The 25,020-nt window shown below is 48.3% G+C and overlaps 11 protein-coding genes across 11 annotated transcripts; 6 read left to right on the top strand and 5 right to left on the bottom strand.

Moving 5' to 3' along the window:
* Positions 1-25: 25 nt before the first annotated feature.
* SPPG_07900 (cytochrome b-c1 complex subunit Rieske, mitochondrial) lies at positions 26-1,666 on the top strand. Its single transcript, XM_016756048.1, has 6 exons — positions 26-300; positions 422-729; positions 831-873; positions 934-1,068; positions 1,135-1,189; positions 1,259-1,666. Exons 1-6 carry the CDS (start codon positions 114-116, stop codon positions 1,347-1,349), a joined length of 819 nt encoding a protein of 272 aa, XP_016604727.1. The 5' UTR covers positions 26-113; the 3' UTR covers positions 1,350-1,666.
* Positions 1,667-1,843: 177 nt separating this feature from the next.
* On the bottom strand, positions 1,844-4,779 carry SPPG_07899 (uncharacterized protein; the record flags this gene model as incomplete). The annotated part of the gene is made up of 7 exons (XM_016756047.1): positions 1,844-2,320; positions 2,386-2,508; positions 2,574-3,258; positions 3,327-3,474; positions 3,537-4,242; positions 4,328-4,436; positions 4,499-4,779. The coding sequence occupies 7 exons, from the start codon at positions 4,777-4,779 to the stop codon at positions 1,844-1,846; spliced, it is 2,529 nt and encodes an 842-aa protein (XP_016604726.1).
* A 201-nt stretch (positions 4,780-4,980) lies between these two features.
* On the top strand, positions 4,981-5,830 carry SPPG_07898 (uncharacterized protein). Its single transcript, XM_016756046.1, has one exon. It carries the CDS (start codon positions 5,002-5,004, stop codon positions 5,548-5,550), a length of 549 nt encoding a protein of 182 aa, XP_016604725.1. The 5' UTR covers positions 4,981-5,001; the 3' UTR covers positions 5,551-5,830.
* SPPG_07897 (uncharacterized protein) lies at positions 5,599-7,120 on the bottom strand. The gene is made up of 8 exons (XM_016756045.1): positions 6,905-7,120; positions 6,813-6,831; positions 6,718-6,751; positions 6,547-6,650; positions 6,272-6,443; positions 6,120-6,205; positions 5,831-6,055; positions 5,599-5,763 (listed from the first exon to the last, which is right to left on the bottom strand). The coding sequence occupies exons 1-8, from the start codon at positions 7,084-7,086 to the stop codon at positions 5,656-5,658; spliced, it is 930 nt and encodes a 309-aa protein (XP_016604724.1). The 5' UTR covers positions 7,087-7,120; the 3' UTR covers positions 5,599-5,655.
* A 67-nt stretch (positions 7,121-7,187) lies between these two features.
* Positions 7,188-8,369, top strand: SPPG_07896 (uncharacterized protein). The gene is made up of 4 exons (XM_016756044.1): positions 7,188-7,283; positions 7,481-7,736; positions 7,818-8,138; positions 8,216-8,369. Exons 2-4 carry the CDS (start codon positions 7,482-7,484, stop codon positions 8,228-8,230), a joined length of 591 nt encoding a protein of 196 aa, XP_016604723.1. The 5' UTR covers positions 7,188-7,283; position 7,481; the 3' UTR covers positions 8,231-8,369.
* SPPG_07895 (uncharacterized protein) lies at positions 8,259-9,760 on the bottom strand. The gene is made up of 9 exons (XM_016756043.1): positions 9,712-9,760; positions 9,607-9,650; positions 9,484-9,540; positions 9,241-9,422; positions 9,161-9,181; positions 9,008-9,109; positions 8,938-8,943; positions 8,765-8,869; positions 8,259-8,705 (listed from the first exon to the last, which is right to left on the bottom strand). Exons 1-9 carry the CDS (start codon positions 9,732-9,734, stop codon positions 8,358-8,360), a joined length of 888 nt encoding a protein of 295 aa, XP_016604722.1. The 5' UTR covers positions 9,735-9,760; the 3' UTR covers positions 8,259-8,357.
* A 109-nt stretch (positions 9,761-9,869) lies between these two features.
* On the top strand, positions 9,870-12,162 carry SPPG_07894 (uncharacterized protein). The gene is made up of 5 exons (XM_016756042.1): positions 9,870-10,076; positions 10,153-10,331; positions 10,401-10,685; positions 10,756-11,558; positions 11,623-12,162. The coding sequence occupies exons 1-5, from the start codon at positions 9,965-9,967 to the stop codon at positions 11,888-11,890; spliced, it is 1,647 nt and encodes a 548-aa protein (XP_016604721.1). The 5' UTR covers positions 9,870-9,964; the 3' UTR covers positions 11,891-12,162.
* Positions 12,163-12,249: 87 nt separating this feature from the next.
* On the bottom strand, positions 12,250-15,868 carry SPPG_07893 (uncharacterized protein). The gene is made up of 15 exons (XM_016756041.1): positions 15,500-15,868; positions 14,983-15,295; positions 14,872-14,927; positions 14,696-14,807; positions 14,503-14,636; positions 14,353-14,434; positions 14,138-14,296; positions 13,804-14,080; positions 13,669-13,732; positions 13,469-13,610; positions 13,325-13,398; positions 13,053-13,268; positions 12,843-12,990; positions 12,714-12,767; positions 12,250-12,648 (listed from the first exon to the last, which is right to left on the bottom strand). Exons 1-15 carry the CDS (start codon positions 15,643-15,645, stop codon positions 12,382-12,384), a joined length of 2,244 nt encoding a protein of 747 aa, XP_016604720.1. The 5' UTR covers positions 15,646-15,868; the 3' UTR covers positions 12,250-12,381.
* An 84-nt stretch (positions 15,869-15,952) lies between these two features.
* Positions 15,953-19,680, top strand: SPPG_07892 (uncharacterized protein). The gene is made up of 12 exons (XM_016756040.1): positions 15,953-16,379; positions 16,441-16,618; positions 16,682-16,712; positions 16,774-17,268; positions 17,334-17,454; positions 17,524-17,675; positions 17,739-17,826; positions 17,883-17,956; positions 18,020-18,467; positions 18,525-18,989; positions 19,056-19,196; positions 19,266-19,680. Exons 1-12 carry the CDS (start codon positions 16,050-16,052, stop codon positions 19,497-19,499), a joined length of 2,757 nt encoding a protein of 918 aa, XP_016604719.1. The 5' UTR covers positions 15,953-16,049; the 3' UTR covers positions 19,500-19,680.
* SPPG_07891 (phosphopantetheine-protein transferase domain) lies at positions 19,570-20,924 on the bottom strand. Its single transcript, XM_016756039.1, has 3 exons — positions 20,647-20,924; positions 20,501-20,586; positions 19,570-20,422 (listed from the first exon to the last, which is right to left on the bottom strand). Exons 1-3 carry the CDS (start codon positions 20,892-20,894, stop codon positions 20,262-20,264), a joined length of 495 nt encoding a protein of 164 aa, XP_016604718.1. The 5' UTR covers positions 20,895-20,924; the 3' UTR covers positions 19,570-20,261.
* Positions 20,925-21,013: 89 nt separating this feature from the next.
* Positions 21,014-25,015, top strand: SPPG_09512 (uncharacterized protein). The gene is made up of 17 exons (XM_016757683.1): positions 21,014-21,135; positions 21,194-21,391; positions 21,475-21,625; positions 21,685-21,919; positions 21,978-22,252; positions 22,317-22,393; positions 22,462-22,807; positions 22,875-22,926; positions 23,007-23,143; positions 23,209-23,634; positions 23,688-23,802; positions 23,864-23,949; positions 24,012-24,086; positions 24,149-24,296; positions 24,354-24,452; positions 24,524-24,634; positions 24,692-25,015. Exons 2-17 carry the CDS (start codon positions 21,255-21,257, stop codon positions 24,736-24,738), a joined length of 2,517 nt encoding a protein of 838 aa, XP_016604717.1. The 5' UTR covers positions 21,014-21,135; positions 21,194-21,254; the 3' UTR covers positions 24,739-25,015.
* Positions 25,016-25,020: the final 5 nt, after the last annotated feature.

The raw sequence follows: 25,020 nt of genomic DNA, 5'->3' as shown, positions 1-25,020 counted from the left end.
GCCCATCCGAAATTATTTCGCATCGGAAGAGTCAGGCAAGCAACAAAACCTTTTGCAACGGTTTTCAACGCCTGAACCTGATTGGATTTTTTACCTTCCAACTTTTTGAAATCATGGCGAGCAAGGTGGCCCCTTCCCTTTTGTCCTCTCGCTCTTGGGTCTCACGACCGGCAACGGGCATTCCGCGTGTATTGGGCGCCGCGTCCGCTGGAGCCCCCAAGTCATCCGTTCCCAACGTCGCCAAGCATGTGGCCGCAAACATTAACGGCGCCTACCTGTCGTCAAAGACCACGTTTACAGGTAAGCTTGGACAGGCTTGGAGGCAATATGAAGTACAGCCAAAGCTAGTCAGCTCGCCGCCTCTGTGCACTCTTGTTTCTATGCATCGGTGGCTGATGCATTGTGGCTACGTTACCTATAGCACCAAGCTCCATCGCCGGCCAAAAACGCTTCTACGCTTCCCCCGTCAAGCAGGTCGACTACGACGCCGATGTAGCCGTCCCACCTTCTGACCAGGAGGCATACAGACTGCGAAACACCGACGATATCGCTCACCGGAACTTTGCCTACTTTATGATTGGCACGTACAGTTTCATCGGCGCGGCCGCGGCCAAGAACATTGTTACCGACTATCTTGTACACTTTGCGGCGTCGGCGGATGTGCTTGCTCTCGCCAAGGTCGAAGTCGACATGGCATCCATTCCGGAAGGGAAAAATGTTATCATTAAGGTAAGCAAAGCAAGTCAACCGTGGCTTTGCGTGAATGAGGGATGGGTACAGGACGAAACTCCTTTTTAAAAAGTTGCATTGCTGAACATTTTGCATTACAGTGGCGTGGAAAGCCGGTATTCATCCGTCACCGGACCGCGGATGGTACATGATACGATGTTTTCATTTTTTGCATATCGTAAATTCACTCGACATATTTTGCAGAAATTGCTGAGGCCAACTCTGTGTCTTTGAGCGAACTTCGTGACCCTGAAACTGACGCGGACAGGACAAAAAAGCCAGAATGGCTGGTAATGTTGGGAGTATGCACCCATTTGGGATGTGTTCCCATTGGAGAAGGTACGCGCTTGTCAGTGTTACTGGAACGGACGAGGGAGATTGTTTTGACAATGGTTCTGTTTGCAGCTGGTGAATATGGAGGTTGGTTCTGTCCGTGCCACGGTTCCCACTATGATATCAGGTGAGAGTCTAGATGACAATTGCTTGCGGATATTAAAGTGCTAAGCTCTAACAAATCATGGGAAAATAGCGGGCGAATCAGGAAGGGTCCTGCTCCCCTGAACCTTGAGATTCCTGCGTACGAATTCAATGAGAGTGATGGAAAGATTGTCATTGGTTAAGGGAAATGGACTCAATTTTAAGATAATTTAGTACAAAGACCTCTATGGTCAGTTACACAGTGAACCATTTGGCATAATACCACAGACACTTCGACGCCTCTTATTCGGCTCTATGTATCAGCGCTATACTCATGGCAGCGGTCGCGGTTCTACAATATGAACCAGTGGGCTACAGCAAACTAATAATCTATCTAGGGGACACTTGCAATAGATCGAATTCATTGCAGCTAGCCAACCTCTAATATACCATATCTCATCCGGTTTTCCCCTTTGCCACCAACACAAACAACATCCGACATCCTAATATTGCTGCCGGAATCCAAGTGTAGTTTACATGCACAGCAAGTGTTTTCTATATACATGGCGCCGCATCCGTGACTCCTTACCGGTCCCCTGCGCCGGGCTTCTCTGAATCGGTGGCTGTACCAAACTTGACACGCAATAGCTCGTAACGCCGCCGATCCTATAATCACCTGGTTAAGCGCGCTAATCACTCAAGACGCCGACCACAGATCGCATACCTTTTTATTAACCGAAGGAGAAACTTTCACGAACGCCGTGTCAAAATGTTTCTGCTGCACAACCATTTTGTGTGTCGTCAAATCTATTGGGGGAACCCCTGGACCGGCTGCATAGAGGCAATCCCTCAAGGCAGCCACTGCCGCTTCCCTCACCAATGCCGCCAAGTCCGCACCACTGAATCCTTCGCACCTAGCGTCCTTCGCAACCTCATGCAAGTCCATGTCCGGCGCCAGGGGTGTCTTTCGTGCGACCGCTTTCAGAATATCCCATCGCTCTTCAACATTCGGGAGATCAACATATAGAGCTTTATCTAGCCTGCCTGGACGAAGCATTGCAGGGTCGATCATATCGGGACGGTTTGTAGCGGCTATGACGTAAACCTGTTTCCGTCCTTGCATTCCGTCCATTTCAGTCAAGAGAGTATTAACAAGACGGGACGACGATTGAGACTAGTAACATTTATTGGTCAGTCCCACAGTCTGCAGGGTCGTAACGAGCATATTGCCTGGAATACCTCGGCTTCGTTCGATCGCGCAGGACACAAAGCATCCAGTTCATCAAAGAAGATCACACATGGAGATGATGCTTGCGCCCGCGCAAATACCATCCGGACAGCTCTCTCGCTCTCACCTACGTACTACAGACATATTATTACGTAAGTACATCGCATGTCATCTCCAATGACGCTAATTGTTCAAATACCTTGTTCAAGAGTTCCGGTCCCTTGACGGATATGAAATTGCAATGACTTTCATTTGCCACTGCTTTTGCCAACAAGGTTTTACCACAACCAGGAGGGCCATAGAGAAGCACACCCATCGCAGCTGATATTCCCATGCGTGCAAAGAATTCCGGATGCCTTATGGGCTCAACTATAGCCATGCGTAATTCTTCTCGCACTTGCGTCAGGGCACCAATATCTGCCCACGACACATCGGGAACAGTAGCGAATCCTTCGCGTTTTGCCGACGGTTGCACTTTCTTGAGAGCTTTGACAAAGTCATCGCTCGTGATGCACAGAGGTTCCAGTTCGATTTCGGTGAGGGGTTCGGGTCGTGTGTTTAAGAAGTCCGCTACTGTTATGTTCCTTGCAATCACATCACGTATACCGTTGGCGAGTGCAGAATCGTCCTTGTCGGGTTCTCCCACTTTATTATCGTCAATGTCCATAGCCGCCTGGTCATCCACGACTGCCGCTGGCCCGTCCGTAGAACTGGACACAATTCTCTCCTTCAAGGAGTGGAAGATGCGCTTAACAGCGAGCATTCCTGCTTCGGCGGTCAGAGCATTGAGATCAGCCCCGACATATCCAGGCGTCAATTTTGCCAGATGAACGAAATCGAAATCACCACGGAGCCGTAATTTGGCACAGAGTTTTGCCAGTATCCTAACAGGGGTGAGTCAATTTAATATATGAGGCGATACGCCCGCCGGCTTTCGATGTTACCATGTTACCTGGCTCTTGCAGTCTCATCCGGCACTCCTATGCTTATCTCACGATCGAAACGGCCTGCACGACGCAATGCTGGATCTAATGAGTCTGGTCTGTTTGTCGCACCAATGATCAGAACAGGCTTATTATTCGTTTTGTCTAGGGAAAGGTCTGACAAGAAGCGATTCATTAACAAACAGCCCAGTAGGGTTATGTAGACAAAAGAACCTTACCATCCATGCATGTTAGTAATTGCGCTACTATTCTTCGCTCCATTTCCCGTTGTGCCGTCTCGCGTTTAGGGGTGATCGCATCAATTTCATCAATAAACAAGAGACATGGTGCAAGCTCCTTTGCTTCATCAAATATTTCTCGCAGTTTCTTCTCTGATTCCCCAGACATTCCCGATACAATTGAGGGAGCCGAGATGTTTATGAAGGGTACTCCAACCTCGCCAGCAATAGCATGAGCAAGCATCGTCTTTCCGCAACCCGGTGGGCCGTGAAGAAGTATACCACGCGGAGGTTGAATGCCCAAATGCAAATAGATCTCAGGATGCTTCAGGGGCATACCAACGAGTTGCAAAATCTCGTCAATGCACTGATCCATGCCACCCAGATCTCCTAAACGTGCTGTCGGTGTTGCCCATTTTGAGGTTTCCGAACCCGATCGCTTAACCTTTTTGGACTCTTGAACTGATACAGTTTCCTTCTGACGGCGCTTATTACTTTTCACCACCGATGTTCGGATGTCAAGGTTAGATACTTTCGGAGACGCGCGATCCTCCGTTTCGGTGGTAGCGAACGCTGCTGACTTGCTTATTTCACCATCTTCTAGGCTTAAGTCTCCTAAAGGTGGCACCGGGCTAGACGACACGCTATCTGGGGGTTTATGTTGATTGTATATACCAAGAATGGATAGATTCATTGAATTTGTATCCTGCCAATATAGTTTTTACGACCGTTAATCCACCAGCAATTATCTACCGTATTTGCGCTTAAATTGAATACAGGCAATAACACACCTTTACTTCCATTACAGCCACATCAGGCTCAAACGCGAAGTCTGAGTCAAAGTCTTCATCGGAATCGCCGCTCGGAGGTAAGTCTGTGGACATTCCACTGCTTTTGACCCTTTTGATGGCTGAAAAGTACTTTTATAAGCACATTGGTCGCGCTTTCGTCACAATACGTACGGTACGGTACCATTTGAAAGAGCTTGTCGTAAATTTCTCTCCGGTTTTCTTGCCAAACTGGCGTCGGCGGAGCGGACGTACGCTAGGATGGCGTCTTCGTCCCGCAGAGCACTGTCATTTCGACCCTCTATCTGACTTTGACGGAATTGATACTCTTCGATACGCTGCACAAGCTTGTTCTCCAGGTCTCCTTGCAGTGAGCGGCCACCTTGGCGAGAGGTTTGCTTTGATCGCCCTGGTTGACCAACAGGATTGAAGCCAGTGTGCTTGGCCTTCGTCATGGCAGGTACGCTGCAGCCCGTCCTCACAAGTGCTGCACTTGTGAAATGGACTAAAGCCTCGGATAAAAATGTACAAAGTTCTCCTTCACCATGAACCTGAACTCGTTGACCAGATTCTTCAAACAAGCCACGGGCTTACCTAATACAGCTAGTTGCCATGTCAACCACCGAGTTGACCTGAGTGGAGCACGATTGAACTGTTTGTCCAAGTCATTTTGCATAATGGGTCGTACCAATCCTCTCGCCCTCCGTCTGCGAGGAGTTGTCAACTGGCCTGGAAACGTCCGGCACCAGCTTCTCGCTGACTACGTGAAGCACATATTTCAACACAATGTCATCTCTGAACCACACATTCGAGCATCGACGAGTGGAATATGGATCAACCTTACAGTTCTTGAACAGACAAAAAGTGACAACCAGCCAAGCTCACACCCACGCGTGCGAAACCCCACCATAGACTTCCGCAATGTCCGCCCACTGGAGGCACTTGGACGATTAGAACGGCGAGTGGACAAACTGGCGAAAGGAAATCATTACTTCAAAGATATCTTCAAAGGGAATGCGACAACTCCTCTGGAAGCTTTGGGCGCGGAACAGGACCCCCTTGCTTCCTTACAAATTTACCGGGATTCACCGATCCATTTGAAAGTCAACGTCATCAAAAATCCACTTTTGGACGCACAAGTCTGCGCTCATTATGTGGCGAAGCACCTCGCCAACAACCGACCAATGAACAAGATATATAAGCAACTACTCACAAAAATCGCATAGCGGGATGCGCGTACAGCGGCGGGCGTCCCAAGAATACGGCAGATAGTAGGGGTATCAATGCTATCATAAAACGATCTCCCCAGACATGTATGCATATGATTAATATTAAGTACTCCGTCGTTTGAACACTAGAATCAAAAACAATAAAAATACGACTATGCCAAGCAGGATGATGCAAAGCTTTGCTTTTGATCTGTCCTGGTACTTTGCTCCCTTTTCGAAAGGTCAGGCCCGTCAGCAGAAAATTCTAGTGAGCAATAAACACCGGTTCAACACCAACCTGCAGCAATTGCTTATGTGCGTCCTCCATGTGAACATTGACTTGTTCAATGTTGTAATCTATTCGATCAAGTACTGTCCCCTGGTCAATCACCATTGTGTGCAACTCTCTGAAAATGTCCGCCACCCCAAGCATGGATTTAACGATCTCGTTGATCTCCTTCTCTCGTTCTGTGATTGCTCGCTCGTTGTTCTGTACGATTTGAAGTTGCGCATCTGTAAAAACCTGTGACAGAGAAACACACTAATTAGTATAACTGGCCAGCACTTGTCACAGTGGTTGATCATACCGCATCTAAATCGTCTTCTTGGGAGTCTGATGGTCCCGACTCCATTGCAAACGCATCCTTGTTGCGAACTTCCCTACCGCGAAGTTCTGGACAGTGACAATACGATATTGTAAATCATATTTTGCGACAGCATCCTTAGCACCGACCCTTACTTTGCAGGTAATTTGATTGAGTTTTTCGGAACGCACTGGAGAGGTCTTGCATCTTTGTTGCAAGAGATGTCTGAATGTTGCGAGCCAAAACCTGGTTTTGTTTCGATGTTGCAGGCGCATATTGGCTCTCATTCGCAATACGTTTCACTTTCCGCTCGCATTCACGAAACATCTGCACTTCCGGGAAACAATGCGATATTAGTGAAAGACAACGAATGGTCTAGCGATCCATCCAATGCGCTATCTTAGAAAGATGCTTCGCATCCTGAACTCACATCGGTGATATTGGTCGTAAGTCGCTCAATGGATTGCTCCTCTCCTAATCGATCATCAAACCCAGGTAGTAGATGTTTCTTATGTAGAGCTTCCAACTCGGTTACTGTGAATAAGTTGATGCCGGTTAGGCGTGGCAAACAATCTGCCAGTGTATTCTCGCATATACGTACGTCGCGCCTTGATACGGTCGACGTCTTCATCGACCTGCAATATAGTAACTGTTCAATAACTGTCAAGGCATCGTGCGACTCTCAAGGCATTATACCTCGTCAACAATGTCAATCCTTCCCATTCACATATGAGAGTGAATTTAAATAAGTATATACCGAGGAGAGCGTTGCACTTCCAATGTCTTACCATTTTGGGGGTAATACGGAGAGCTCCACCACCACTTCTGTGCTCTGGTCGACCTCATTGGCAATAAGGCCAGCACGTTCAGACGTATCCACACCAAGTGGCCGTGTTGGTCTCCTAGTTCCAGTTCTAGCAAAGGAATTGCGGTACTGGAGAAATAAAAGGGTCCGACTTCGAGTAGCCATGGTCTACAGCTGGTGTGGTTGCAGTGTTGGTCCGAGCTGGCCGCGTTTGCGCTTCCGGTTACGGGACGATTACATAACGACCTCAGATTGGCACAGTTTTCGAATTGTTGCTGTGCCATCACAAGGAAGGACCCATCTACTGCCTCCCATCGTCCTGCCTGAATCATTGGCTCGAAGCATCGGCAGCGAATTAGCAAGTAAGTTGGCAAGCTGGGGAGAGGAGCAACTCATGGAATGGATGTATAGATGGATGGATGATTGGACGGGCGAATGGATGGATGGATGAAGGAGTGGATGGGGTAGGAGAGAACTGATTGGGCTGACCATTTTGGAGTGATTCGACATTTGGAATGCGGAGCTGATCTTGCTCTATTTCCTTTCATTCGTTTTCCAGCATGACGTCGGACGTTGTGAACGAAAAGCCCGAGGAGAAGGTGGAGAAGATCGAGGAGGATGAGGATTCCGACGATGATCTCCCAGAGCTCGAGGAGAACGCTGAGGGAGCTGCCGCGGCCGGCGTAGACTTGGAAGGCCTTTTCCCCGGCAAGAACCAGAGCCGCAGCGAAAAGAAGGCGCGGAAGGCTATGGCCAAGCTTGGATTGAAGCCGATTCCTGGCATTACCCGCGTAACCATTCGCCGCCCCAAGAACGTGAGTCGAGTTGAAACTCTAGTGCAGCTATATTTTTCATCAAAGTGACAAACCGTGACATGATCTACGAAATCGTTCTAGATTCTATTCGTTGTTGCTCAACCCGACGTCTACAAGTCAGCGACCAGCGACACCTACATTGTCTTTGGAGAGGCGAAGATTGAAGACTTGAACTCTCAGGCTCAGGCTGCCGCTGCCGACCAGTTCAAGGCACCGGAGCTCAACCAAACAGAAGAGGACGAAGAGGAAGTCCCTGAACTTGCTGAGGAGGAGGAGAACGTGGATGAGACTGGTGTCGAAGCCAAGGACATTGAGCTTGTTATGCAACAAGCCAACGTCAGCCGGTCCAAGGCAGTGAAGGCATTGAAGACACACAACAACGACATTGTGAACGCCATCATGGTGCGTTTCACAACCAATGTTTTTCTGTCGCCATTCCATGTCACGCTAACCCGCTACCCTGCATTTGCCGTTTTCAGGAGTTGACCATGTAAACCGCCCCTCAACTTTGACCACACAGCATCCTAGCCATATAGTTCCTCCCGATCTGGCATCCGTTTGTATTGAAATATATGTATATTGACATATGCACTTAGCTCAGTGATACACTTGCGGAGACAGTTACTTGTTTCTACCTCTTGCGTGACCAGCGCTCTGGCGTCTTTTTTCTGATCTGGGTGGTTCTAACCTGTCCTGATGAGATCTGACAGATTTTCGTGATCTGATGCTGTCTTTCCTGCGGAAATGCGGACTTCTCGAGTCGTCCTCGTCACTGTCGTAGTAAGCGTCCTCTCGGTGACCCCGAATCGGAGAATTTGTTCGCGATGCTGCTAGATTCACTCTCTCTTCAATCTCTGCCAAATCAGCGCTCATATCGTCTGTCATCAGGAGCTGATGTGCCTCGGTCAGTATTTCCAGGGCTTGTGCATGGAAATTCATTTCATTCCAAAGGAATTCTCCAAGGGATCTCTGTGCATTGTTTAAGTTGTCCTGAATACAGCGGGGAAGTTGTTGGTGATTGAACCCACCTGCAGATCAGCTCGCTTTTGACTTTCAAACCTGTGGACGCTGTCAACTAATGCGCCAGTTGCTGTTCGCACATCCTGTGTGGCACCCGCTAGCTCTAATTGGCTCTATTGATGAACGTTAAGATTTTGCAAATTGGGAGAATGCAACCTGGACAGAGCCCAATCACCTATACCTGAGACTGATAACTTATTAGACTCGGGGCGAACAAGATTTTAAACTAGTAAAAAAAAAGCAGGGCTTACGATTCTGGTACGGTTTGCAGCATCCTTGATCAATATTTTATCCAACTGTTCTTGCTTTCTATGTTCTTTCTGTGCAGCCGATTCTCTTGCCTTCACTTCGTTCTGCATATGTTTTAGACATGTGATCTCTCAACTCGGACGTTAGGGAGTTACCTTCATTCTAGTACATATCATCTGCAAATGTCGACTGTGTCAGAGAAGCCTTAGGGACAGGTTGTGAAGCATATCCGTACCGAATATAGCTTTAATGGTTCTTGAGATACTATGTTTATTCTATCGGTTGCAACTTCACGGGCCTTCTCACGTTCTGTTACCAGCTCCGCCAGACCGGACAACACTGTGGAAAGGGCAGGCGCCTCATTTTCCGAGAACATCTTGAGTACCACGGCCAATTTAAGACTTTTTCGCCGGAGGCCTATTGAATGGATTTGATCGATCACAAAGTAAACAAATACATAACCACTATGATTTCTCACGTTCTTGGTTTCTTAGATAGCCAGCCAATGTCCGGCGCAAATTGGCCATACTTCTTTCTGTAAACAAACAGGGTCGTTATGGTCAACATTAAACCTGTTCTTCTCCCATCTGCTTGTCCAAACCTGTATCTCGAATTGTTTTCTGAATGAAATGCGTTCCATCATCGCTAACGATATAGTACAAGTCATGCTGCCGTATCAAATGAATTCCTTTTGATGCAGGCTTACCTTGCTCCCTTGATCGATGTCATCTTTGATATAACAAACAAGGTCAACCTCAAAAACAACGCAAGGAAAACCCCGTCGTGTTTGCTTACGCAACCCGAACGCGATGAAACACGTGACCCCGAAAATTGCCGTCCGGAAGGAGACGCCAAAGGCTTTTGGGAGTTGGCAGTTGCGTGAGAAGTGAGCTGCAGTTTAGATCAACCAGGGGCCATTGTGCGATCCCGCTCGTCGCTCACCTCCAGGATTTTTCAAGATGATGCCGTACATTGGATCCGAAATTAGCTTGATATCCAAGTCAGATATCCGCTATGTGGGCATCTTGACTGAAATCAACCAGCAGGAGTCGACTGTGGCACTTGAAAATGGTTCGTGTCCGCCAAATCTAGAGACTTCATACCTATACTAAACAGTTGCTTAACTTCAATCTTGTTTCTTATCTAGTACGTTCCTTCGGAACAGAAGGCAGGAAGGGCAACCCAGCCGAGGAACTGCCTCCTAGCGACGAAATCTATCCATTTGTCGTGTTTAGAGGGTCAGATGTCAAGGACCTTCATGTGATGAATGCCCCAGCGAAGGCACCTGCGCCGTCGAGGGTTCCGAATGATCCGGCTATCGTGAGGGTGAGGTTGAAGGCCCTTATGGTGATACGTAAATAGTCTTGCGCCTAACCTGTTCGGCATATGGTGTAGCAACACCCGCGAAGCCAGATTCCACCCCCAAGTCATATGCCTCCGCAGCCAGGGCCTCCTGGACCAGGCGGTCCTCCCGGATTTTCTGGATACGGTCCACCTGCTGGGATGGTAGGCCAAACATCTCAACCTGGCTTTCCTATGATGCCGCAAGGAATGGGCCCGTACGGCGGACCACCAAGTGTGAACTATCCGTACCCACATTCTCAGCAGAAGCAAGAACCTCCTCAATACTATTGGGACAGACGACCCGAGCAAATTGGTGCGCCGGTATTTCCTGGAGCGGTAATACGTGCATATTTTCCACCATCATGCAGTCACTTTAACACTAACGCTCCGTCTCATTGGACTGCAGGTGGGCGGATTTTCGGCGCCGCAGCAACCGCGAGGACTCAACGCACTGCCATCGAATAGCCAGCAGCCAGGTTCCCAAAGTGAGGCCAATCAAGATGTAGCCGGTCTCGTTCCTACTCTGGACAAGTTGGATCTTAATGAATCTACAATGTCCCATACTGCACCTGAATCAAAGGAAAAGAAGGTTGCGCAGGACGCAAGACCGGAAAGATCTACACAGAGGGACGTCAAGGCAACACAGCAAAGCAATGAGGAGAAGAGAGGTACACCCAGCAATATCCATAAAGCGCCGGACGCTGCGGAAGCACCCGTCGGCGCCGGTGTAGTTGCTGTTGCTGGAAAGAATGAGCATGATGCCAAACAGTCGCAGCAAAATGCATCGGGAGCATCAGAGGGAGAGATTCGTCGCTCCCAAGGCGCTAATGGAACAGATGTTCGTTCTGAGGGGCAACGTTTACCCGGTACTGGTGCTCATCTCTTGCAAGGCGGCCATCGCCGGGGAGGTGGCCGGGGCAATAATCGACGCGGATATCCTGCGAATCCTCGTAACGTTCGAATTCCTGTTCCTGATTCGGATTTTGATTTTGAATCCGCAAATGCAAAGTTTAACAAGACAGAGCTCGCTCAGGAGGCAGCTACGAAAACCGGGGGTGACGCATCGCCTATCGAGGCGATCCCTCCTCCAGAGCCAAGTGTGAGTCATGCCGAGGAAGAGGATGAAGAAGGTGCGGGCTTTTACCAAAAGTCATCCTTTTTTGATAACATCTCTTGCGAGAGCAAAGATCGGGCAGAAGGTGACGGCCGGTAAGTATACTCACCGATATTTACACAAGAATTGATTATGTGTCTGATCATATTACGATTTTAGTGGCAACCGCCGGGCTCGGCAATATGAAGAACGGCGACTTAACATGGAGACGTTTGGGCAGACTGGGGTTGACAGCGGACGGAATTATCGCCGGGGCGGTTACGGTGGATACCGTCGCGGAGGTCGTGGACGTGGAAATTATGGCGGCTACAGTGGCAACTACAACGGTGGGCAAAGAGGTGGCTATAGGTCGAATTACAATCGTGGAGGATATGGAAATCGCGAAGAAGGGCATGGTGGACATGTCGGGAATGGACGTGTCCAATAGAATATGAGTATGTGTCTGTCGCTGCGAATAGGCAGGGATTGTGGGCTGCGACATTCCCGAAATCGACTGTTACGAAAGCTTGAAATTGGCCGGATGGGGACGCAGGGAAGGCATGTTAAAGTAAAGGTGGAAATTATGACGTTGAGCAGGATTGTTGGTAGCAACCTGGTGATAAATCTTCCTGTAAACATTATCGCTACAATTTTTCTTTTTGTACTTGTTGCATGACACCCTATGATGCTGAAAGAACATCAAGCGACTTTGGGCACCCCCAGCACATGATGATATTACCGATTTTGTATGCTATTGGCCCAAAGTCGGTGGCAATCACTCCGTAGGTCAGTGCCGAAAGATGTCAACGTGTCATACTGGTATTTGAAAAACAGCATTTCTTCGTAACTCTAAACATAAAACTGTTGCCCAAACTCTGGTTGAACTCAGGCCGGAAGCGAAATGTACCAACTGCACTGTTATACATGTACTGAAATGATCTATCTACGTATGGTTTCCCTGATCACCTTCTGTCGTTCTCTGGCCAGCCAGCTTTTTGGACTATCAGGTGTCGCCGACTTTAGTCGGGCCGACGCCTTCAATTGCAGTTCGGTGGCAGTCTTGTACCACGCCGATGCCATCAGCATTTGCTCTCGCTTGGCTGCGGCACGAGTATCAGCCAATTCTTGTTTCTGACGTGCATTTTCAGCTTGACATTCGCTTAAGGCCGATTGTAGAGATGCGATCGCCTCTGCAAAGTTGTCATCCTGCCCATATAATGAATCAGCACTGTCGACATTGTCAGAGTGCGTCACAGAAATGTTGAGAATACCTTGGGTACGATGGCAGCATATTCCTTGACTTGGTTATCCAACATACGAATGTGCTACGAAAAGGTATACCGAATCATCCTAAACACGTCTATCCAAAGAAAAAAAAGAATAGAAGAAATTGAACATACCTCTTTGGCTGACTTGAGGGCCGAGTGCAGGTACTCGTTCTTATGCTGAGCTTCTACTGCCTGCTTAGTGATGGCTGCAATCTTCTGAACGGATTCGTCGGACGACTGTCCGCGGCTCTCCATCGCCGCCAGATCGCTTCGCAACTCGCTAACACGTTTGTAAGAAATATGCTTGTGAAAAGTGGAAGAACATTTACAATAGTTACGTACTTGATCATCCGCTCTTGTTGCGATATAGTGCTTTTGGCGTCCATTAGATCATGGTTGATCTTATCCCTCTCATAGGCCATTTTGTTAATTTGTCCCATGGACTGTCGGAGTTGCTCGCTCAGCTGTTTGACCTGCTTTCGCAATGGTTCAGCAGCCGCACTGTCTACCGATGCACGCTGCCTCTCGCTACTCAGTGCGGTGGCCGAATCAACAGGACTAAAATACGCGTATGTTGGTAAAGGAGGCCATTCACGAGATGGACTGGGACTCACCGGTCGGAGGATGAGCGCAGCTCTTGCACTTCCTTCTCAAATGCAATATTTTTTTCGTGCGCAACTCGATAATCCTGATAACTTGATAGTCAGCGCCATCCTGCAGCAAATGCACATCAATTTGACCAATCCACTAGCACCCACCTCCTCAAATTTAGCCTTCAAGCGATTGGCATCTTCAAGGAGATTTTCAAGTAAAATAACCTTTGCGCCAATAGCATGTGCAGAAGCATTGTCAGCGCGCAAGCGCTCCACTTCCCTCTCCAACTGACCCATCTTGATGGCACTGTAGCCGAAAAGTCTTAGGAATATGCAGAGATTTAAGACGCTTTTAGTGCACTTACACTGCCGATTCAGCCCCGCCTCCTGCTTCAGATATTTCGCGATCCAGAGGAGGGTTTCCTGAACCTAATACGTAAGATCGGATACATTCATCAATTAGTAAAAACACAAAGTTTCTAGATATAAGCCACTCTTACTATGATGTTCCATGTCCTTAAGGCGATCCTCCAAAATTTGAATGAGTTCCTGATCACTTCGCTTTTCTAAATCATATCTTTCCAGCTTCGAACGGGCTTCCGTCAGCTGAAACGCTAGCGTTGATGCCTCAACTTGTAACGAGCTGTTCTTTGTTTCCGAGGCACTGAGTTGATTCTTTAGTGTATCCACCAAGGGCTTGATACCGGCCACCTTGCGGAATTCCTCTTCTAGCTGTGCATTGCGCAAGGCATGTTGTTGATTCTGCTCTTCAGCCAACTGAAAATGGACACGTCAGTTCCGATATCGCCACTAATGTCAAGAAACGGCCTGAACCTTGAGTTGTCTACGCAGGTCGGTCACTTCCTCAAATCGTTTTTTATATTTGTCTATGATGGCCTCTGACTTCTGGAGCTTGTCAGCTACGTGCCGAAATTCGTCAAGGGCATCTTTCAAACGATCGACTTCTTCCGCTTTCCTGGATGTTTCTTCCACCTGTGCATCGTTTAGGCAAAGCATCGACTTTACGTATCACCCGGCACAGCACTTACTTTGCGGGTCATATCTGTAATGACGGCAGTCTGCTTTTCCAAAAGGTTTTCAAGTTCCACACGCCGATTCTCACTTTTAACTCTATGGAAGCAAGTGCAATCAGCAAGAGGCTAAGTTGTCTAGTGTTTCTTGTAGTTGAGTTAACATACAGGTCTGCCTTCAAGTTATCGATCTCGGTCCGGAGGATGAAGTCCACCTGGCCTGCTTCGGTCAACTGGGACAAGCTTTTTTCCATATCATTGATCTTGTGTTGTAGCTCTTTCCGTCCTTCCAGTACTCTTTCCTTTAATTTTCATTTTCAGTACAAGGAGGAGTGCGGGCGTGAATGCCATGTTCCCTTACATATTCTGTTCGAAGGTCCTCCATCTCTTCCGACAGAAGGTTATTTGATTTTTCTAGTTCCAACTTCTCGGCCATTAAGGCAGCAGTGATCGATCCTTCCATATCCGCATCGCTGTGTAATTCCAATTGCACTTAGAGTGTTTTTTCCAGAGTGATATTGGAGACTCAACGCTCACATTGTAGAAGGGGATATTTGAGTCGTTCCTGTGCTGTTCGCCAGTCTACCCATCACCTGCATCTGAGGTCAAACCTCATACTTTGAAAAGCGCATGTTGAGCAAGACGCACCGTCTCGATCGAAAGCATCAATGCATGCTGAGAGTCTTGGGAAAGCGACTGGATCTTCATGACATATCGTTGATTGTTTTCGCACTGTACAGCGAGCGCGATGACCAGTTGGGCAAGCTTGAGAAGTTCAAGGATATCCGCATCCCGAGCGATTGCCGTCAGATTTGGAGTTTCCAAACCTGCAGAGTTTTGGCCCAAGACTTCCTCATAATAACCCATCAAAAGTTTGTGAAGCTTCTTGAGACCATTAAACCGTAGTACCCAATTGTCACCATACTCGGCAGCGCGGGCGGCCTTGAACCATTGGGGATCACTGTCCGACATTTGAAAAAGTCACTCAGTACTGTTGAATTCCTTCATCCCACCTTTGCCCTCAGCAACAGTGGATCGTAGCCTGGGCTCTACTCATTGCGACTGGACAGAGGATAGCTAGCTTTTGGGCGACAGCCGTGTAGAGTGACCGTCTGCTTTACGAGACCGTGGCAGAGTCCCGACCAAACAAGAAAGCACTACTCACATTTGTGATAGAATGTCGGTCAACACCACCGCATCAGCAAGGTCTTTGATGCTCCGACAAGGACGGGATATGGAATCAAAAGTGTTCACCCATTCAACCACGGCATCTGCAAGACAGTCCGTATCTACAATTACGGCGGCGGCCATGTTGCTGCTCAATTCTCTGCTGTAGCGGGAAGCGGTCCAAATGGCCCCAGTTCAAGCTTTACACAAGGTGAAAATATGAAACGCAACGCGCTGATTTATTGCGAGTATATTGGGGAAAACCACATGAACTTTTTAGACGATGAAATGCAAATGTCCAGCAATGACACTCTCATTCCCATCTTTTATCAAACTGGTTCTCGCTGACTTTCTGCCTTCATGCTTGCTTTCCATTCCCCGCCATGCAGCACAGCACAAAAGAGGCATTTGCAAGATGCCGACCAGAGTGTCACTTCATTTCCGATTTAACCGGTTCCAACCATTGCACGGTTTACGCAAACGTCCAGCAAGAAATCGAAAGGAATAGCTCGCGATCTCGCGGACTCCTTCCGACCATCGTGCCGACAATGGAAGCCACTCCAAATCATCCCCTTGCACGATTAGTCGCTGCCACGGACCTGCCCTCTTTTTTTGTCGCTGTTAAGGGGGTCGAAGCTTGGCTGAAAGACAATCCAGACTCAACACGTGCAAAGCCATTGCATCGCTTTCTCTCAAGAATCACGGCGAAACTGTTTTCAGGAGGAGGCACCGAAGCATGTTATATCCTACGCCCTCGACCTGAAAAAGAGCGCTTGGACTTTCTACACTTTTTACATCCCAGTGGCATATTTCTCCGCACGTTACTCAAACTTAACCAGAGAGATCTGATTTACGAGATAAAATTCGATCAGCTTCCGGTAGCCTGGCTTGACGCAAGAATACCTATCAATGTACAGCTGATAATTTATATTAATCCAGGCCCCCTCCCGTCGGCTTATCAGCAACTCCGACTGGTCTCAGCTGCCAGCAATATATAAAAACCACTTTCGTTTGGAACAGCAGCGACAGCAGCCCTTCCTTCAACAACGCAATTTAAGCCCTACAGTAGGGTCCCCAAGAAAAGGTGGACAGTCAAGTAAAGTTGAGATAGTGTTCAGTAAGTTTCCGGTTTGTCGATCATGATGACCACCAGCTGCTCTGGTCTCATTATACACGTCAGATATGTTCGAGTACTACATCTTTTCATTCGCGTGAGTCAAGTTCCTTCTGCTGAATAACTTCATGTGGCCAACTATTAACCGAAATGTTCAGTTTATGTGCGACGCAGAAATCCGCCTCTCTATCCTCCTACGACCACGCCAAACACCAACCGAACACCCCCACTCACGGACTCCTATCCGCCATTCATTTACCTAAAGCTGTTGCTGGTCACTGGCAGAGGGATGCGAAGGTCGATTCACCTGGACACAGGCCCTCATCGTCCTTAAATCCTGTTTTCTTTGACCTAGTTCAAGCGTATCTGGACTTCTTCTTGCCGCTCTCCAGTAATGGAGAGGAATACAATGGATATTCTGGACTATCAGATGCGTCTGGACTGCGAAAAAGACAGGATACTCGGGGAAATGCACCGATGGGTCGCCCTCCACTGGGAGAGATGGGACGGGAGTTAAATCAGCTGCGCGATAGTTTTACGCGCGCTGTTCACACTGTTGAGCATCTTTGGAAGACCGACGAAAAGCCAGGCCAAATAGGGAGCCCACGAATAGTATCGCGCGAGAATGATAATCTGAGCATCTTTACCATTCGGTACGCAGGCCCATTTGGTAATCAGAGTCCATTAGACCCAAGTTCATTGATATCGTATGGAATAGGGAGCTGGATTTGTCGCAGAAGCGTCTCGCCTCCGAGTTCGTGATTGGAGCTTTTGTTGAACTCTGGTTGTGTCAGAACGACGCAGGCGTCCTCTCTAGCCCAGTCCAATTGGGTCAGCCGGTGAGACTCTCTATTTTGCGTTTGTGAACAGAAACCTGTGACCCCTAACCGTTCGTCCCTGGGAACCAGACTAGAAATTATGTAAAGCCCACCGAAACCCAAATGGTGTGCATAGATCAGCTCATCAATCAGATTGTGTCGGCCGACTTCTATCGAATCTTTCGAGGCACCTCTGACAGTGACCAGGATTACCTGTCTTCTGAACTACTTACGGCGAGGGTGTATGTAGATGCCATCCCATGCAGTTTGAGCCGATTTTTCATACTGATCCTGCTTTGAAACAGGCGGGCATATCAAATCTTTCAGCCTAATTTTTACTGGTTCTTGCGATTGGCTTTTGATTACTGGCCTCGAGATGACAGTATCTCAATGGTAATGGCATCCGATAATTTTCGAGTGTGAAATTTACTGATCCCTTACCATGAAAGATTATTGATGTCTGGTTAACGTATGTGACACCCTGGAAACGATCGTCTCCAGATGCAAAGTACTCGAGCAACTGGTGAGACCTGGTTTGGTTTATAAGTCTTGCTTGCTCCCTGTTGACTGTGTGACAATTCGTCAGGGCACCTTTCATTCAAGACAACTTCATGTTTTACACCGTCCTTTTCGGACGGTTCCTGAACCGCGCAAAGAGTTTTGATGTATACTCTTCGGTGCGGCCTGTGAGCTCTGTTGCTGGAACGAAAACCTTCAACAAGAACTATTTGAATGCGGTCGAGAAGGTGTTCGCAGCTTTCAATGATGACATGTTGATTCAATCTCTTCGTGCGATTGAGGCATCCATATTTTCGTTGGACGAATCAGATCTAAGACTGCGATCTAATAGATCAGGGGGTAATTCGGATCCGAATGAGCCGCACTCCAATGCGAGCCACGGCTCGTTGAGTAGAATGTACGATTTTCGGTCAAAAATGCTGCAGATCGGTGAAAAGTACGATTATCCAGTATTCATCCCAGACCGGGGCCAACCGGCTCGCAGTACGGAACAAAAAGATCTAGGGATGGAAAGTGTGAGTATTGTGATAAGACTTTTGTTGTGGTGCGCTTTTTTGACGCGTTGACTGCAGGCGACGGGACTCCTTAGGAATCTCGTTGATAGTAGAGAACGACTGAAGATATACCTGGAAGGAGACAAAGCTGCAGGGCCCAGTACTGGCCGAACAGCCAGTGGCTGGCTCGATATGTCCGTATTCCTTCCCCGAGAAGACGATCGACTAAGACCACGGCAGAATATCACAACTGCAAATCAGGAGACGGCACGGAAAAACATTACTCGGTTAGAGACGACGATCAACGCAGCGGTGGCAATTTGGAGTGGACAGCTACAAGTGCCTGAACCTGTCAGGAAGACAACTGGCCAAGGCACACTTGGTGCATCACCACCCTCGTCGCGTCGCACGTCCGCCTCTGACCAGGAGCTTCTTGGCCATGAGGAAGTGGTGTTCAAGAGCGTGGCACCTGGCGTACTGGCACCGGAAGAAAGGGTTCGGAGCGACGGAGTTGTAGTTTTGACGAGTAGAGGCCGAGACCAGGTGCAAGCATGTTCCTGCTTATATGTTTTCATAAAGTATTAATCACACCCTTTGCCCCGAGAATAGTTGAAAGCAGGCCTTCGTATGAGTAGCAAGGATAATATTCCCATTTTTGCCGATGCCAGTGTAGGCAAAATGGTGAAAACATACGAGAGCTCCCTGTTGGTATGGTTCTGGACCTCGTTGGCGCATTACCTTGATGAGCAGGTTAGCATTATCTGCAAAAGTAGGGTGTTTGCTGCCTGCATGACCGACTCAACTGACATTATAATTTAGTACGCTATTCTGCGACGAAGGAATCCTGGGCTTCCGGATTTGCCCAGCTTCGAATGGCTCAGATGTTTCGCGGTGTGGCGCAACTTGGCATTTGTGCTGGCACTGACTGTGGTGATGTTTCTCTTGGGTAGCACCTTTGGGTGGAGAAACGTATCTACTCCGCCGATACTGCTTACTGGGATCATTGTAATATGGAAGGCGATCCTTGTCATATGGAGTAAATACGGATGGTGAAGACTTGCGTCGCTCGCAAATGAGCTGGGGACAGAATGAGTGTCTGTCGCGAGCATTTGACAGATGAAACTTGGATATCAATGGAGTTAGCTGTAAGCTTGCCATTTATCGTATTGCAAATATACACAACCACCGGATGTAATTTACATGATACATATATATCTACATTTTAGTTCTTATTTCCTGTGATGCATACGATGTCTAGACAGATGGATGTCTGCAGGAAAAGGTGACGCCAATCCGGGTCGTTGTCCAATTTCCTAGTATGACAGAACAGCCGATTACTCACACCCGTCATATTAGGTATTGCAGCCACGTAGGGCAGCGTCGTGAAATCGGCGATGGACCTCGCCATAGGTCAAAAGCTGCTAGTTGAAAGATTTCATTTATGCTGTGCAGCAAGCAGTCTTGGTCTCTATTCAACCAAGGAGACTAGAGCATGGCGTGTCGATAATGGCAAGCCATTTCCCCGGGCTCCAAGGCATCCACTATCGGCTGTCCGTCGAGTCACAACGACCCATAACGAGATCGCCCCGCAGAGTTCTTTAAGCTCTAAAATATGCTCGTTGGCTAGGCGCTTACTCCCAGAGGATCCATTATTTACTGTTTCCAGGTCGAAGGTGTTGTCCCTTAGCTGCGAACCGGTAGCCAATGAGATTACTTGACCGTGCCGTGCAAAATGGGCTCATAGGCTTTGCTGGACTGTGGACTTGTATTGGCAGCCTTGATATGGCGCGAGAGTGTCGTTTGTTGCGCACGCGCTCATTGCTTCGTGAGCTTGGCACAGGTTTGCTCATCGCAAGATCGTTCAAATACTACATATGCCATAGCAATCTCGCCGTCGTGCGATAATGATACATGGCTAGCCGATACATTGGCAGCCTCTACAATGTCCGGAGAAAGGACAATACAGGGCTTCGCTCCTACATAATTGAAGCCGGAATTTGAGTTATATCAGCGATGCAGAGTGTCATCAACAGACACGTTATCGATATGCGAACCTTGTTCTTTAAGAATAGAAACATCACGGAATTGCAAGTGATAAGTAGGATACAGGGCTTTGAACGCGGCCTCTTTTGCCGCCCATCTACGAGAGTGTTTAAAGGTCAGAGGAACACTTTTGTGTAAACGACATCTCTTTGCTCACCTGCCACCCAAATATGACAGGAGCCTTCTTTGTGGGGGCGGTATACGGTTCCAATGTGGGCCCCCTTCAGGGTTAGGATATTTCGACAAGGGTTTGTGTAAATCGAGTGCGCCAAAGTTCTGCTCAAATAATTCTCGTTCTCGAACTGTAAAGATACGGCGAACTAGCCGCCAGGGAGAATGCCGCGTTAGGAGCGAGTGCAGGTGTGGTAGATGGCAAGTGTCCACTCCAATTCCAATAATCGGCATTGCAATCTAAAAAGGAAAGCAGGCGAAAAGTCAAGGCCAATCCTTCAGGTCGTGACACGTGCCCTAGTGATCGCCCAAACAGTTACGCTGTGAGACTCACCACCCCCATTCCTACATTACCCATTTGTGAAGCTTTGTTGTTTCATCCCCGCGCCTTGGAGCTGATTTCGTGACAATCCCACTCGCCTTTACACGTCCTTGTTTGCACACGATTCTCTGGATCTTTTCCTCTCTTCCACAGGTGCAAGCTTGAATTGGAGGCAAATTGTCAGTGTTTGTTAACACGTCTCCAACAACAGCATCCCTGGTTGAAACTTTCTTTACCTGTTTGCAATCCTGCTCTCCTCAAGCGTCTTCAATATGAACAGGAAAGCCTCTACGGGGGCTGGCGGAGGAAGCGGGGGAAGACCCAGGGGTGGAGGGACTCGTAAAGATTTCCACGGCAGCCGTGAATTCGCGGATGTACATCACGGAGGTTCACAGCAGCAGTATAGCAGGCAAGTTACTGCGACAAGGTCTTAAAACAAAGTCAACTTGGAAATCATAGCTGACAGCATAGTTGGTATTCGGCATCGAGTAGGGGCGGCAAGAGCAAATGGGGACCTCCATCTGGGCAGATGGGCCACGCCCAAGCATCGCGCGACCGTCCACTCCCAAAGGACAACACGGTGTCCGAGTCATCTGCTGAAATTCAACATGCCAGACTTTTGTTCATCCTCGCGAACATGATTGTATGCAACAATACATGAGACAGCACAGGTCAAGATGCGCTAACCCTCTTCCACTGCAGGGCACGAAAGTCGAGGTCAAGGTCCGCAATGGCACAGTATACGAAGGCATTTATAGCGCATCGCCCACGAGTAAGGATTTGGGAGTCCTACTCAAGATGGCAATCAAAAAAACGTCCGATGGCTCCGAGGGCGTCACCATAAAAAACCTGATCATTATGCCTAAAGACGTGTGTAGTATCAGTGCCCGCCCGTTGGATCTGTCGATTACTCAGAAAGCTTCCGGAGAGCGAGAAGGTACTTTTGATTGCTGTCTGGATCGGGTTCCATGAAGTTGACTCCCTATTGTTGACAGTCCAAACCGATACGACGATCAGTGGACATTCGGGGCTTGTCAGGGAGAGACATCTTCAGAAGTGGGCTCCGGATACTGGGGCGGACGCAGCCATCGGACTTGAAGATGAAGTTGGCCATGCTGGCGAGTGGGATCAGTTTGCCACAAACGAGAAGCTTTTCGGCGTCACAACGGACTTTGATGAGCATCTGTACACCACGACTGTAGATAAGTCTGATCCCAATTTTAAGCGCCGCGAGGCTGAGGCGATTCGATTGGCACGAGAAATCGAAAGGGTAAGCACGACAGCTACTTTCAGTATGGTTCATATCACCGCAAACTTACAATTTTTCACCGCAGGGCCCCGTCAATAACCCTCATATTGCCGAGGAACGTGGTTTAGATATAAGCACGGCAAATGTCGATGAGGAGGAAAGGTACAATTTTTATACGATCGCTGATATGTTCATATTTTCTTACTAATGACTTACCGGACGTACGCCAGGTATTCGTCCGTCATTCGGCAGCCTGGCAAATACATTCCTCCTGGAGCACGCAAGGCTGCGGCAAGCACTGGGAAGGCTGAGCAGCCAAAGGAAGGAAAGCGTAATGAAGCATCCTCCAGTGTAACAACGCGAGAGACGTCCTCCACAAAGGATGTGAAGAAAAGGGAACCTGTCGCCAAGGAGATATCCACAATACCGGCAAAAATATCTCAACAGGACGCAAATAAGAATGCTGGAAAACAACAGCAAAAGGAAGCGATGTTGTCGGAAAGTACTGAGCAACGACAGTCACCGCTCAGAAAGCATGGGGCAAGCGCTGCGGCGCTTACGAAACTGGCGCAGAAGGTGAGATTTGCGCGGGAAGGAGAATTACCACTATAATTGCTAAAGCCAGGATGATTACAATTCTTAGAAGGGGGCAGGAAATGCGGATTTACCCGAAATGCCTCCCAATCCCGTCGAAGGTATGATGAACAAGTGTTAACCAAAGGCTTCTAAACATAATGAGGGTCTGATTGTGTTCATTGTGATTGTGGATATTTAGCCGCCCACATTGCCAAACTTTTCAAGGACTTCGCTGTTGGTGAGAAGGAAATGCTGATGCAGCGGAAGCAAGTGTTAATGAAGCAAGAAAAGGATCAAATTGTTGAAGAATTCAAAACATTCAGTAAATCTTTCAAGGTATTACCAATAGAGACTGGTGGAAAATATGCAGAGCACTGAAGATGCCTTGATTCGGAATGCAGCTGAAGACCCCAATGCCGGAAGACTTACAAGAGATTCTGCACAAGAGCGGAGAGAAGGAATCCCCCAAACTTCCTCAAGCTAAATTGGAGACCTCAAAGGAGGATACAGATTCTCGACCCAGCAAAATGGAAAATAAAGCAGTTACCACGAAAGACGATGCAACCCGCACGCAATCGTCCGGACGCGGCACGTCACCTGCATCAGCTGAAACGGAGAGAGGCTCAACCCTTAAGGCAGCATCAGAAGATGGAAAAGATAATGTCGCACCCACAAAACTGGAATCTGGATCAGATACGGCTCCCCCTCCTGCTACTACAAAGAGTGAATTCAAGTTCAACGTGGCAGCCCTCGAGTTTACCCCATCTTCCGCTCCCGCGGCCGCCACCCCGGTGACCCAGCATAAGTCACCTCAACATGGAGAGAAGGTATGTCGCTGCTGTCTCGTGGCAGGGTCGTGATGTGACTAATCCCTATTCAGTCGCCCTATTTTGGCGGTAAGCGCACTGGAAAGAATCAAGGCAGTTACCAAGGAAAGCAACAATACGGAAAGGGTTTCCAGAAAAACAATGGCTCGCCGAAGCCTGGGCATTATGGTAAGCTAGTCTTTGTTGTCCAGAGTAATTCGATGTCCTCACTTTAGCCATGTGAACACAGTTCCTCAGTATGGAGAAGAAATGTACCCACAAGGGGTGGAACCTCAACAATACTTCCCATACCCAGTTCCACCTTATCAGTATCGGGTAAGGACCATTTCCTGTCATTGTTTAGACATGATGTTCTCATTGACCCAACGCAATCAAAGCCAATGATTGGCAGGCCTTTTGTTCCAGGCATGCCAGGTATGAGCATGCCTCCTGGGGCTACTTTTATAATGCCGGTATGTATTTCCGTTATGTGAGGAAGCGAAATCTTGTCTTCCCAGCTGAAAATGCCTTCTAGGTTCCTCAAGGGCAGTTTCCGCCCGGCTTTGTCGCTCCTGTACCACACGCCCCGGTTTATCCTCCACAATTTGTGCCTCCGCCCCCCAACGCTAACATGAGAATGTACCAAAAAGGACAGCCAGGGAATTTCGTCGGTGACGAAAATGGTACGTGTTACTCCTGAAAGCCATCCGGTCACAGTACAATGATTGATCACCTCTTAGGTGGGCACTTTCGACCGGACGGCTACCAATCGCGCCCGGTCGCATCATCACCAGTACCTGCTGCATTCATGGGCAGCCCACCACCGATATACCAAACTGGTGAGGAATGAATGAAGCCGATGGATTATTACGTGTTCAAAATCGTGATGACCGTTTTTCTTCTTGGCTAGCGCCGATGATGCCCGGATATCCTCCCGAAATGATACCGCATTTCCAGCAGCCAATGATGATCCCAGCCCCACCACATGGGCAGGTTTGGGCTCCTGAACAGATTCCTCCAGGTATGCATGTTACGCTTGGTTGATATCATTCTTGAGATAACAAATATGGTGCTTTAGAGATTCCCACTCCGGAGCCTGAGCAACCTCCTGCCACGGACGCTTGATTTTTATTTGTTTTTTTTTTTTTCATTTGATTTCTCAATCTTCCAAGAGATAGCAGTGCTCGTGGGAATCAATAAAATAGGAAGAAACATACTCTTGGTCTCAATTTCAGCTAGCGAGACTCATAATTATGCAGAAACTGCACGCCATGCACAGATATGGTGTTCCTGATACTCTATAGATGGCCAAGGTGATCATTCGGTCTCAATAAACTAGGAGCACGCTGAACCTGGGATAAGGGACAAGTGCCGCGGGCAAACGCTGTAAATGAAATCCTTTTATAC

Source organism: Spizellomyces punctatus (assembly GCF_000182565.1).
Source record: "Spizellomyces punctatus DAOM BR117 chromosome Unknown supercont1.18, whole genome shotgun sequence".
Classification (NCBI taxonomy): Eukaryota; Fungi; Chytridiomycota; class Chytridiomycetes; order Spizellomycetales; family Spizellomycetaceae; genus Spizellomyces; species Spizellomyces punctatus.
The sequence above is the reverse complement of the archived record's forward strand: the minus strand, read 5'-3'. Positions and strand labels throughout refer to the sequence as shown.